Here is a 13,261-nt window from a genome sequence, read left to right as displayed (position 1 = left end):
TGTGTGTGTGTGTGTGTGTGTGTGTGTGTGTGTGTGTGTGTGTGTGTATAGAGAAAAGTATAAACTTTGGATGAGAAATACTCCTTGCCCTCATGGAGTATGTAGTCTAGTAGGCCTATTAGATATATATGTAACTGTCTATGATGTTGTAAATTAGAAGAACCAAGAAGAGTAAAAGGAATTAGGGCTTGCTAGTGGAGATAGTATTTGAGTTGGGCCTTGAAGGATGGGTAAGCACAGGTTGTTGTGGGGTGCAGGTGCTTGAAGAATAAGGGGCAGCAAGACCACGGTCATGAAGGCTGTGTGTATGTCAGGCAAGTACCAGAGGTAGTGAGCTGTCTTTTTTTGTTAGAAACAGGTTGAAATAAAGCTCTTAAGACAGAGCAGTGCTGAATTGTGGGGGGCATTGCATGCCAGCAAGGAAACCTTGTAGGGTTTTGAGCAGATTTATAAGTAAGGAATATTAGTTTGGCATTGGTGTGAATAGTAGTATGCATGGAAGAGAGAATAAAGGAAAGAAGAGGCTGTTGTAAATAGTCAAAGTAGTTGGTATAAAGGCCTATACCAGAATGGGGAATAGAGAGGAGGAAATAGATCCAAGAGATGAAAAGTGAATAGTATTTCAGTACTGATTGAAGTGGGGGGGGGGGGGGCAGCTAGTGGATAGAGCATTGGACCTAGAATCAGGAAGACCTGAGTTCAAATCTGTCCTCAGATACCTACTAGCTATGTGATTCTAAGCAACTCATTTACCCTGTTTGCCTCAGTTTCCTCATCTGTAAAATGGGCTGGAGGAAGGAAATGGCAAACCACTCTATTATCTTTGTCAAGAGAACTCCAAATGGAGTCATGAAGAGTCAAAAATGACTGAACAACAAAAAACTGATTGAGGGGCAGGGCACTCCAGCCCAGAGAGAACTGCCCTTGAAACCAGGAAGATGACCTAGATTCAAGGGATGCCTCTGCCACATACTAGCTTCCTGTCACTGGGCAAGTCATTTACCTTTCAGTGCTCTGAGATTGTAGTGGCCGAGATGGTGCTGACCTGACTTGTTGGAGGGAGTTTTCTCATCTGGAACTTGCCTATGACAATAAAGGGAAGAGGAAGGGAATGAGCATCATGGGTCACACAGCTAGCAAACATCTGCAATCTTCCTGATTCCAGGCCCAGTCTACTAACTACTGCACCACTGGCTGCCGCATAGATCCAGCACAAATCCCTATCCCTATGAGAGATGAAAGAGAAGGAAGAGTAAAACATCACACCAGCTTTGAGAATATTGGAGAATGAGTGAATGATGGTTTTGCTGAAAAGAGTAAACAAGAATAGTTATATGTAGATTTAAACCAGTACTGTGCTTTACTCAGTTACCTTCTCTTCCGTGACTGTTCCAAACCTAATTTCCATCTTAATTCTTCAAAAACAAATCAAGGATTATGAACTCCATTTTATTTATTTATTTTTTTTGAAGGTAATTTGTTGAATTTATTATAAACTTTTTAAAAGTAAGTTGTATGCAACAGAGATTGATGGTCTCACATAGCTTCTTTTTCTGTTCTTATGAACTCCATTTTATGGATAAAGAAACTGAGGCCCAATGAGATCCCACAGTGAGTTAATGACAGCTAATTGACCCATAAGCATTAATTAAGTGTCTCCTTTCTACCAAGCACTGTGGGGGATAAAAATGGAAAAATGAGGCAATCTCTGTCCTCAAAAAATTTTTTTACTAGGGAATATGACATGCTAAAAGATGAATATATAAAAAATATTCAGTGGCGTGCTGGTAAATGTTTAACAACCAATACTAAAGGAAAAAAATGTTCCCAGGACACACTTTTAAGTTTAATCTGCATTAATAGTATTTTCTCCATGGCTTAAGTCTAGACAATCAACAAAACAATAATGCTCCCAATGAAATTTTAATGATCATCTCTTGTGAGTGGGCACTAACACACAAATATAAAATACACAGTAATGGGCCTGGTGCATTAACAGCTGGGAGAGGGGTGTGTGGAAGGGAAAAGTCATTTAAAGGAAATGGCACTTGAGTGGTAGGAGCTTGAGAATGAACTAGATTGAGACTGTAAAGGAGGTAGGGTGGGGTGTAGGACAGTCTCCATTTTTAAGGGCTTTGGGGTTTCTGGGGCCTGGAGTACCTGGAAAAGTTCTGCTTTCTAGGGGTAATACTTAAATGCATCTGTCCAATTTGTGTCTGAGAAAGGAAAATCTTCCTCAGCCACATTCCTCAAGGGTGAGGCCAGAGGAATATGGTGTCAGGGAAGAGAGAGGCCTGTTTATTTAATTCCCCAACTGTGCTTAGGAGTAGATTCATGAGTCATTCACATTCCTCCCAACTGGTTGTGTGGAGTGTAGTGGGGCTGCCCTGGGCAGGGGTGGGTGGGAGGATAAGTAAGCCTTTGGAAAGGTGCCTCATCCAGCTTAGAAAAAAAAAAAAGTAAAACACTGATAGCATGAAGGTCAGAAAGGCAAAAAAGAACTATTCTGAGAATGTGGTTTCTGATAAGGGAAAAACCAGCAGAGATTTGTCAGCTGTTTGTGTGAAGTTGCAGATTCTCAGTCATTCGCATTGGGACACTTAGTTGCTAGGCTACCCATTTGGCCCACTTCTTTCTCTTCCATCTTCCTCCCCTCCCCCAGTCCCATTTCCCTCTTCCATTCTCCATCACTCCCAGGAGGACTGCATAAAATCATGGATTGTCAGAGAGCACAGGGGCCAATCATCTAGGACCAAGCCCCTCATTTTACCAATGAGGAAACTAAAGCTAAGAAGGGGAATTGCCTGAGGTGTATAATACCTTAGGGTCAGCATGAAGACCCACATCCAGCTCTCTTAACTCCTTTTCCTTGGCTTTTTTACTATACTATGTTGTCTTCCAAAAAAAAAAAAAAAAAGGCAAGAATATGTGCTTTGTGTTCTGTATCTTTCTTCTTTCTAGATAGGGAGCATATATAAATTTGAATGCTAGATTTGTCGTCAGAGGACCTGGGATTGATCTTTGACTCTGCCATTTGCTGCTTCTGTAACCTCCAGGATCCTATCCAGCTTTATATTACATCTCTGTGTGTGGCCTTGGATAAATTACTTTACCTCTGTGCATCTCAGTTTCCTCATCTGTAAACTTCAGGGATTAGAAGAGATGATCTCTGGGGTACCTTCCATCTCTAAAATGCTTTGATCTTCCCTGAACTTGGGCAGGTCCCTTTCCTTTTCTGAGGTTTGTCCATAAAAGGAGAAAGTTGGGTTAAGTGGCTTCTTAGGCGCCTTCCTTTCCTAAAGTTTCCTTGGAAAGTGTCATACTGAACTTGGAACCAGAAAGAATTAATTTCAAATTCTACCTCTGACATTTATTAGCTGAGTGACCATGGACAAGTCAGTTAGTCTCTCTGAGCTTTTTTCCTCTTCTCTAAAATCATTCTTTCTCTATGTGCCTCACAGCTCTTCTGGTGGGAGTATTATAGAAATTTGAACTGTTTCCTCATTTTTTTAGCTCATACATTTGGTATATATCAGTTGTGCAAGAATGGTATCTTTTTTTTTGTTTGTTTGTTTTTATTTTCTGGCATCTTCCAGTTTTTCATAGGAATCGTCCAAAGCCAAGCCTTGATGCTTTTTCGAGTTTCTAGGGGAGCTAGCATAATAATCTGGACTTTCTTTGTAGTCCCTGGTAATGGGGACTGATATGAGAAGAAAGTTAGAAACTAATTATCTGAAATTCACCTGCTTCAGGAGGAGAGACACTTCCTTTTTTACTCACTCTTCCTTCTCCCTTTCTATCCCTCTCTTCTTTCCTCATTCCTCTTTCTCCTAGTCCTCAGTAAAGAGGTCAGATGAGATGGGCTCTAAGCCCTCTGCTAGTTTTAATATTATGTGTGTTCTATGATGGTTCCTTCAAGTTCTGAATGTTCTCTTTCTGTTACTCCCTTCCTCCCAAGTTTCCTCCTTCTCTCCTTCTTTTGTTGGCTTCTAATCTGATTTTTCTCTTTCCCTTTTTTCTCTCTTTCCCCCTTCCTTATCTTCATTTCTCTCTCCTTTCTTTATCTTCCTTCTCCCATCTTCCTCTCTTATTCCTCCTTGAGAGACATTCCCAAGGATGCATTTCTCCCTTTCTCTATCTTTCTGCTTCATGCCCCCCAACCCCGCAATATTTTTATCTCTTTATAACATTAATGTCATACAGCAGATGTTGCCCCTGACTCGCCAGGTCTGAACTGGGATATAGACAAAGCAGTGGGATGGAACGTGGGAAGTGAACATTTAGTGAACTATTGTGAATTTTATTGCAAAAAGTACTTGAAGTCTTCAAAAAATCTTGTCTGTCTGATGGGGAATGGATTTAAATTTCCTTTGTGCAAGTTTCTTTTTTTTAGCCTTGGATCATAGATCTGAGAATCATTGATTCATAGAATATCAGACTTGGAGGGTACCTTAGAATCTTAGAACATAGAATACTTGAGTTGAGAAAGATCATAGAATAGTAGGGAATACAATACCAGAGCCTAAGGAACCCTAGAGTCACAAATCATAGAATGCCATAGGCAGAAGAGGTGGGAATGTCAGAGAATATCAGAGCTTGAAGTGGGGGAAGGGTTACAATTATGGAATGCCAGAGATAGATCAGGTTTTAGAAGTGTAGACTTTAGACTCCTATGTCAGAGTTTAAAGAGCCTCTAGAAATCAGCTATCTTGTCTAACCTTTTGGAAGCTAAGGGCAAAAAAGTGAAATGATTTGTCACAAGTCACGTAGTCATGAATGGATAGCATCAGGACTACAGACTCCTATCTCCTGGCTCTCAGTCCAGGATTCTTTCTATTATATATAGGCCTTCATAGGGGAGGCTTAGCTTAAGGGGGGGTGCATGAATGCCTCAACCAGGATTTCAGTAGCATTATTGACTCTTGTGACCATGTTTCCTTTGTATGTAAGTTAGGCAGTAAAGACAATATTCTCTTAATTTGGACTTAAAAATAGCATACTTGAAAAAACATCCTTTCACTTCACTAGAATATGCCTGCAAGGTAGGAAGGGCAAATAATCCTCATTTGACAAATGAAGATATAAATACCTAGAGAGGGGAACCGACTCAGCCAAGGTCACAAGCCTAACATTCTTCACAGCCAGGACCAGCTCTCTCAGTTCTTATACTCATACCTTAGTTATACCTTGTGGAAATTCTCTGTGGATGGGACAGCCAAAGGTTAACATGTTTTCTCCCTTTCTCTCTTTTTGTCTTTGAAGACTCCTCTTGCAATTACATCCGACAGTTGGAAACGAAGGTGAAACTGCTGGAAGATGACAACAAACTTCTCTCTCAGGTATGACTGGAGCTGTCCATCCATCCATGCTGTTCATGAATGTTGATGTATATTTTCCCATGAACAGTACCATATAGTATCCCCATGACTTCTTCCCACTCCTTCCTTTATTTCCTTCCTCCCTCCCTCCTTTCCTTTTCATCCTCCCTCCCTTCTTTCCTTATTTTCTTCCTCCCTAACTCCCTCCTTCCTTTCTTTTCTTCCTCCCTCCCTTCTTCCCCCCCTCCCTCCTTGTTTCTTCCCTTCCTCCCTCCTTCCCTTCCTCCATCACTCTGACAAATTACTTCTACCCATGATCACCACCCTTGCTTGGAGGTGAAAGAGAAAGTCAACATTTATTTCCATGGTGCTGCTATATACTTTTCAAAGAAAAATCTGGTTTAATTCTCACAAAAATGAGGCATGGGAGGTATGCTCTCATTTATATTGAAAAGGACATTGAGTCTGTGAGATGTAATGCAACCTGTCCAAGATCAGCAAATAAATCAGGAAGCATTTATTAAGTGCCTACTGTGTCTTCTCTGTGCAGACACTGTGCTCAGTGCTGGGGATACAAGGAAAGGTCACCTAGGGTGTTAGGCAGCAAAATTGAACAAGAGCCAGGTCCTAAGGCTTTCTGTCTAGTATCATGGTACAGGAGCAGGAGGTGTGCAAAGGACTCTTGAGGAGGAAGTAGCATATTTAGAGTCAAAGCCTTTTCATTAATTGTTCCACCAGCCTTAAGAGCAAGGAGCCAGATTTTTGCTTTATGTTCGCTTTGTCTTTTTTGTCTCTCTTGCCTTTTCTCTCTCTTTGTGCATCTGTCTTTCTGGTTTTTTTTTTTTTCTCCTCTTTGAGATCTTTAAATTCAGCTTTCTAACTCTGATGTTCAGAGACTTTTGATTCTTGCTCCTAAATTCCTCTCTGGACCCTGCCCCTGACTTTCCTGTCTTCTTTCTCCACTATGACCCAGCAGCCTCCTCACCCTGGACAGTCACTCTGTCCCTGGGACTTCTTCCTCTGATTGGTTAGTTTCCCTGGAACCTTCATTTTATGGAAAAGTGTCCAGACAAGCCATGCTCACTCCCTTATTTCTCTCTGGGCTCCACTCCTGATTCTATGCACTTCTTTCTCCATCATGCACCTCCACATTCTCTCCCCCAATCCCTCAGCTCCCCCTTTCAGCTGCCTTTTATGTGTTGTCTTCTCCCATTGGGATGTAAACTCTTTGAGAGTTTTCCTTTTTTTTTGCTCCTAACTGAAATGATGAAGTAAAGGGTGCAGATGGTGAGATATAGAGTAGGGACTGTATCTGGGTAAATTGCTTTAGTTAGGGAGGGCTTCATGGAAGAAGCATTTAATTCAGCCAATTTACTAAGCATCTGTGTGCAAAATACTGTGCTTGGTACCGAGATTATAAAGATGACAAATGACCTAGATTTCATCAAGGAGCTTTCTGTGTGATAGGAGGGATACAGCGTACACACAAAACCATTGTGATACAAAGTAGAACAAAGGAGAGATCCAGACAAGGTTAATCTAAGAAAATGGGGAGAGAGAGAGAGAGAGAGAGAGAGAGAGTATTTTCACCCACAAGATTCAGAAAAGTCATTATAGAGGAGATGCCAGCCTGACTGGCTAGGCCTGAGAATTAGAGTGGTGGCCATTTCTGTTCCAGGCAATTGGAGCAGTGGCAAAGAGAAGGACTTCCTTGTGGCATGTCCACAAGACATCGAGGAAATTGGCCTGTTTGGAGTGTTGGAAAGTACTGATCACAGAGGGTAGCATAGAGTGTGGAGAGGAGGGGCATTGGATGGCAAAGACAGGCCCCAGGCATAGAGGGAAAAAATGAATGCAAACATTTACTAGGGGCCTTACTGAATACAAAAGCATGGATTAGGCTCCACAGGAGAAATAGGAAACAATTAGAGAGAAGGCACAGGAATTTAGAAGGCTGGTAAAGGCTTCCTGTGGAAGGTGGGATCTGAAGGAAGCTGGAGAGGTCAGTAGTCCGTGTGGAGGAGGGAGAGCATTCCAGGCTTGGGGTACAGCCACAGGAAATGCCCAGAGCCAATTGAATGGAGTAGCTTGTTTGATACACTGGAATAGTTCTGGAAAGAGCAGAGAGGCAAGTCAAGGAGAGAACTTAATACCATTCATTTAGATGGAGGTACAGAATTGAGCTGGATAACATAGCAAATCTCCTAAGTCTGAAAAAGCAATTACCTCCTTCCTCTTTATTTGCTGTATACATAGATGGTATCTGTCACCATTTATATATTAAGAGCTAGTTTTCTCTTTTTCTCTGCCTGTTGAAATCCTTTCATTTCAAGGCCAGGTACAGCCTTTTCCATGAAGCTTTCCTGTCTTCTTCCTGGTCCCAAATAGTTTCTTCCTCTTGAGATTTTCTTAGAGTAGCCTTTCTGAATCTTTCCTTTACCCCTTTGGAATATATTATTTCTGTAGTGTCATATTCCTTATTCAACTGAAAGCTCCTTCAGGGCAGGAGGAACTATTCCCCAGTGTTAAGCATAACCTTTTGTATGTAGTAGTTGCTTAATAAATGTTTGTTGTATTAATGAATTTCTTGTATATTCGCTTTTACTTACATCTTATTTCTACTATTAGACCATAAGCTCATTAAGGGCAGGAAATGGTTAAAAAAATTTTTTTTTTCTTCGTTTAGTTCCTGACACAGTTAAGTGCTTAATAAATGCTTAAGGAATTGATTGTAAAATGACAGCCTGAACTGGATGACCTCCAGGTCCCTTCCAGTTCTCTCACTGTTTGATTCTGCAATTCTCAGGTTTTGTTCAACTCTTGCCATTCCATTGTCTAGATGCCAAAGGATTTCAGGGGCTGTGAAAAATGCAGAGGATGTTTTCTTCTACATTTTCCCCCGGCCATCTGAAATCCTTTGGCATTCCGCAGGTTGTGCAGGCCTGGTCTAGACTGTAAGCTGCTAAGACTCCATGGAGGCGGGAACTAATTCTTAACCAGGCTTTGTATCTCCCCTAGAGCATGGCATAGTTATCTGTACACAGTAGGTGCTTAATAAATACTTTTTGGCTGAATGAATGAGTAGTTCTTTGCAAGATCCCTCTCGTCTCTTGAAATTCTGTCCTTTGAGATTCCAAGTCCGGCTCCTTAAGACTGTGTTCTATGATTCCCTGGAACCTTCCACCTCTGACATTGCCTATTCTGAGCTATGTGAAGGGAGCCTGAAGCGGGTGCCTCAGGGCAGAGTTCTTGCCTCTTCTCCCCATCACTTGGCTTTCAGCGCTGCCTCCATTCCCTGAGCCAGGCTGTGTGCCCTCTCTCTTATTTTGAGAGAAAATTACAAGCAACTCTTGCTCTTTTGTAAGCTTAGCTTTTGGGGTACAATAGCTATTTCATTTATTAGCCCAGCGGGGGAGTCAGCTGGAGTGAATAACTACAACATGGACTCCAATATCAATTACAGTCTCCCCAGGGGGATGGCATAGAAAATTCGACGGAAAAATAACATGCATGGGGTCTTGGGATGAATCACTTGGAGGAAGCAGCTGTGTTGATGAAATTTTTAGGCAGAGATGAGAGAGACAATACAAAAGGCAATACAGTAATTTAGGCTGTGAACACCCCAGTGTATTTTTAATTAAAACTATTTTGGTGTTAAATAGAGGCCACACTGAGAAAAAAAGCCCTCATGGAGGAGTTGCTTTCTATTTCCCTGTGAAAAATCCCACATCCCATCCACCCTTAAAGTATTTCAGAGAATAATGTTTTTTATTCCCTCTCACTTTCCTTTTTTATTCTTCTTTTTTGGGGGGGAGGGGGTGAGGCAATTGGGGTTGTGACTTGCCCAGGGTCACACAGCTACCGTAGTAAATGTCAAGTATCTAAAGCCAGATTTGAACCCAGTTCCTCCTGACCCCAGGAATGGTGCTCTATCCCCTGTGCCACCTAGCTGCTCCTCTTACCTTTCTTTGATGAAAACGTTAATTCCTCAGTTTGACCTGGGGTGGGGGTGGGGAGGGGTGTTAAGGGGCAGGTTAAATGAGAAAGTGTATTGGCTTAGGAGTCGGGATCTAGGTTCATGTCCTGGTTCTCTGATTCTGTTTGCTATCTGACTAGATGGACAAGTCTCTTGAAATGCTCCAGTCTGTTTTCTCTCCTTTAAAATGATAGGCTAGGACTAGTTGACCCCTAAAATTACAAACAAGTAAGGTTTCAAATTGGATAACATTTGACTGACTTGGCTGGCATTTTGTTGCAGAAGCCAGTTTTTTGTGTGACCATGGCCAAGTCACTAAACTTCTCTGGTCTTCAGTTTCTTCATCTGTAAAATGAGGAATTCGAAACAAAAGACCTGAGGAGCTTTCCAGTTTTCAATCTGGGATCCTATAATCTTGATCAAAGTCTGATGTTGGTAACCCTTCTATAATTCCAAAACCCCATTCAGCCCTGAAATTTTATATTCTGTTATTATAAAGTTCCCAGGTTTTTTTTTTTTTGTTTGTTTGCCTTTTTGGAGGGGGGAAGGCAGGGCAATTGGGGTTAAGTGACTTGCCCAAGGTCACACGGCTAGTAAGTGTTAAGTTTCTGAAGACAGATTTGAACTCAGGTCTTCCTGACTCCAGGACTAGCTCTAGCCGCCCTGATATTCTGTGATTTTAAAGTGGCTTCTAGCTTGACTATTCTGTTTTATGACTTTGTGGTCAATATCCTTTATTGCCTATGTAATATAAGCTTTTTTTTTTGGTCTGACACTGATTGATTGCCCTGCATAAGCTGGCATCGCCTTACTTTTCTAGACTTATACTAACCTCCTTCAAAAAATCTCTGCTGTTCCCAAACTTGTTGTTCTCTGTACACATGTGACATTTTGCTCCTGTTGTTTTCTGTGTCTCCATTGTCTCCCCCACCTCTGTTGAAATCTTAGCCATTCTGCTCATTATAACCTCCTCTATAAAGAGCATTCCCTGAACACTCCACTTGGTCATGATCTTTCCCCCTCGAGCTTCATTAATTTACACTCATTTTATTTACTTAAGATCATTAAACCTCAGAGTTAGAACTCATACAATCTGATTCAAATCTAACCAGAAATCCCTTGTGCGACATTCTTGACAAATGGTCATACAGCCTCCTCTTGGGGAACTATCTCATCTATTCTCGTTCAGTGGGCTTTAGTCCTTGCCCAAGGTCACACAGCTAGTAAGCCTCTGGGGCGCATTAAAGATAATCTCTAACCTATCAGTGGGTTAAGGTCCATGACTTTGCTTGTAAGCCAGCTTCTCTTCTCTGCTCATTCCCCCAAATAGTCTTAAATGATAGATAGGGATAGCCACTAGGCAAGCCAGCCAAATGCTGCTTACCCAAAATCAAGCTAAACTCTACCATTTCCTTCTCCTGCTCATTTTACAGATGAGGAAACTGAGGCAGACAGGGTTAAGTGACTTGCCCAGGGTCATATAGCTAGTAAGTGTCTGAGGCCAGATTTGAACTCGGGAAGATGAGTCTTCCTGCGTGACATTGTTGCTCTTCAAATGTAACTCTCAAAACTGGAGGGAATGATGTAGGGACCTCGGCAGAGTTCAGTGGGACTATCATTTCCATGCTTTGGATAATGTGCTTATATTAATATAAGTGAAGGTCTTCATTAGTTTTCTTTCTTTGACTGCCATGTTATACTTTTTACTCAGTGAACTTCTAAGCCAAATTTCCAGCTTGTTTTCAATTGGAATGTTGTCTAGCCATAAGGACTCCTTTGTGTAGGACTTTACATAATTTCTATTAAACTTCATTTCATGAGTTGGAAGTTGTTGATGCTTTCTTGGTTTCCTTTGTGTGGAATTAATAAAGTCCAAAGTTTTGCGTTTTTTTTCACCTACACTTTTGTTATTTTTTATCACTCCCTCTCTGAGCTCCTCTATGAGCATTTGGCCTACCGTGTTTCCCCGATAATAAGACACTGTCTTATTATTTTTTTGGACAGAAAAACACCAGAGGGCTTATTTTCAGGGGAGGGCTTATTTTAATGAACATTGACAGCAATTTTAATAAACAGGTAAATGTGAACAAAAAAATGTACCTTTATTCAATAAGCAAATCACTGGGGAAGAACAGGATGATGCGCTCACTGCTGCAGCTCTGATTGGATGCAGCTCGGAGCGCGGCGTGCATTTCATACAGAGGGTACCGTAATGTAGCGTGTAGCGCAGTGGATCACCTTCACTACAGTAGCCATCTCAATAGGGCTTATTTTCGGGGGAGGGCTTATTTTAGAGGAATCTTACACAGTAAGGGGAGGGCTTATTTTCGGGATAGGTCTTATTATCGGGGAAACACGGTAGTTCATCTTCTTTTTCCCCTCTTTGTTTTGCTAAGTTCTAAGAACATCTGGGACTGTGATGTTAATAGCCCAAGTATAAGTGGCTCTGCTCTCCTTGATGGCAAAAATATTTGTTATGAAAATCTTTGCGGATGTTTTCCATTTTTCTTATGTCTGTTTTCTTAACTTTGCTTAGGTGGACCTATCACTAAACTGGTTTTACCCTTCATTGCTTCCTCTGTTTTATGAGAGGATACTGCTTATAGTATGTCAGCATCTTTCTTAAGGTCTCAAAAAAGCTTATATTTTAACCTTGCAAGAGGGAGAAATTGCTGGTGGACAACTCATTCACCCCATGGTTACCTTGAGATGTCAGGAGAGATAGAAGTGGGTCCTTGGCATGGCGTATGGACTCTTGTAGAGAAATTATGGGAGGGTCTGGGCAAAAGTTACGCAGGATCAGTAGACAAGGAAGGGTTTCAAGCTGCGTCACTGGAGGCCACATCACATATATAATCACATTCACAGATCCATTTGAGAACAAACTTCATTGTATTAGATTTGTTCTTTTAGCCTATTAGTCATTTGAAACACACATGATGTGTTATTTTGTATTATAGCTATTTTTATATGTGCTCTGTACCCCCCAATAGACTTAAGTCCTGGGCATGCATGTTAGGGCTATTGTTTTATCTGTCGTTTTTATCTCTTTCTGGAGGAAGCATTGTCCTGTTGTCCATAATACTTACTGATTGGTTTGAATTTAATTTTCAAGTCTCATAGCTCTGGAATGCGATGTTCCCTGATTTGGGAGGTAAAATAATATATTATGGATGAAAGACCACTGATTCTAGAGTCCGAGGATCTGGATTCAAATCCCACAGCTACTACTAATGATTATGACTTATGTGACACTGAGCAAGTCACTTAACTTGCCAGAGGCAGCCAAGTGACACACAGGGTAAGAGCCTTGAACCTGGAATTAAAAAGATCTGTGTTCAAATCTTGACTCAGACACTTACTAGCTGTGTGACCCTCAGTAAATCACTTAACCTCTCCCATCCTCAGTTGTTCCATCTGTAAAAATGGGAATAATAACAACACCCACTTAACAGGGTTATTGGTGAGGATCAAATGAAATAACATAGATGGTGTGCTTTATAAAACTTGAAGTGCTAGACAAACAGTAGCTATTGTTATAATTATTGTTATTATTTGTATAATGAAGCAATTATGCTAGCAAAACTCTGAGCTTCCTTCTGGTTCTAGGATTCTAACCTATGACACCATGATTGTAAGGTCATTTTTTCTGCGGCTCTCTGAACTTAGGACATGTGGTGTGTTGTTGGGCTGAACTTATGCTGAAAAAACCCTTGTAGCTTTGTGGGATCTGCTAGAGCTTATGTTTCCCTGGCAGTAGTTTGTGAGTCCATCGTCTCTTTTATTCCCTAGTGAATCATTAGAAGTGGGGACACTGCTAATACCCAAATTGCCCTGTGTATATTCCTGAGGAAGACCCCCATATCTCTCTCTCTCTGTCTCTCTCTCTCTCTCTCTCTCTCTCTCTCTCTCTCTCTCTCTCTCTGTCTCTCTCTCTGTCTCTCTCTCTCTCTTTCTCTCTCTCTCT

At 41.3% G+C, this 13,261-nt stretch overlaps 1 protein-coding gene across 4 annotated transcripts in view; it reads left to right on the top strand.

Annotated features, from left to right (window-relative positions):
* Positions 1 to 13,261, top strand: part of LOC138173882 (coiled-coil domain-containing protein 85C-like) — a 190,416-nt gene that overhangs the window by 120,118 nt on the left and 57,037 nt on the right. For all 4 annotated transcript variants that reach the window (XM_069103959.1, XM_069103962.1, XM_069103961.1 and 1 more), the window contains exon 2: positions 5,263 to 5,339. In XM_069103959.1, the coding sequence (XP_068960060.1) occupies positions 5,263 to 5,339 (77 nt within the window). The remainder of the gene's footprint in view (positions 1 to 5,262; positions 5,340 to 13,261) is intronic.

This window comes from Petaurus breviceps, unplaced genomic scaffold (assembly GCF_028583685.1).
Source record: "Petaurus breviceps papuanus isolate PSGF00001 unplaced genomic scaffold, PetGlider_PUasm1.0 66, whole genome shotgun sequence".
NCBI lineage: Eukaryota > Metazoa > Chordata > Mammalia > Diprotodontia > Petauridae > Petaurus > Petaurus breviceps.
The sequence above is the reverse complement of the archived record's forward strand: the minus strand, read 5'-3'. Positions and strand labels throughout refer to the sequence as shown.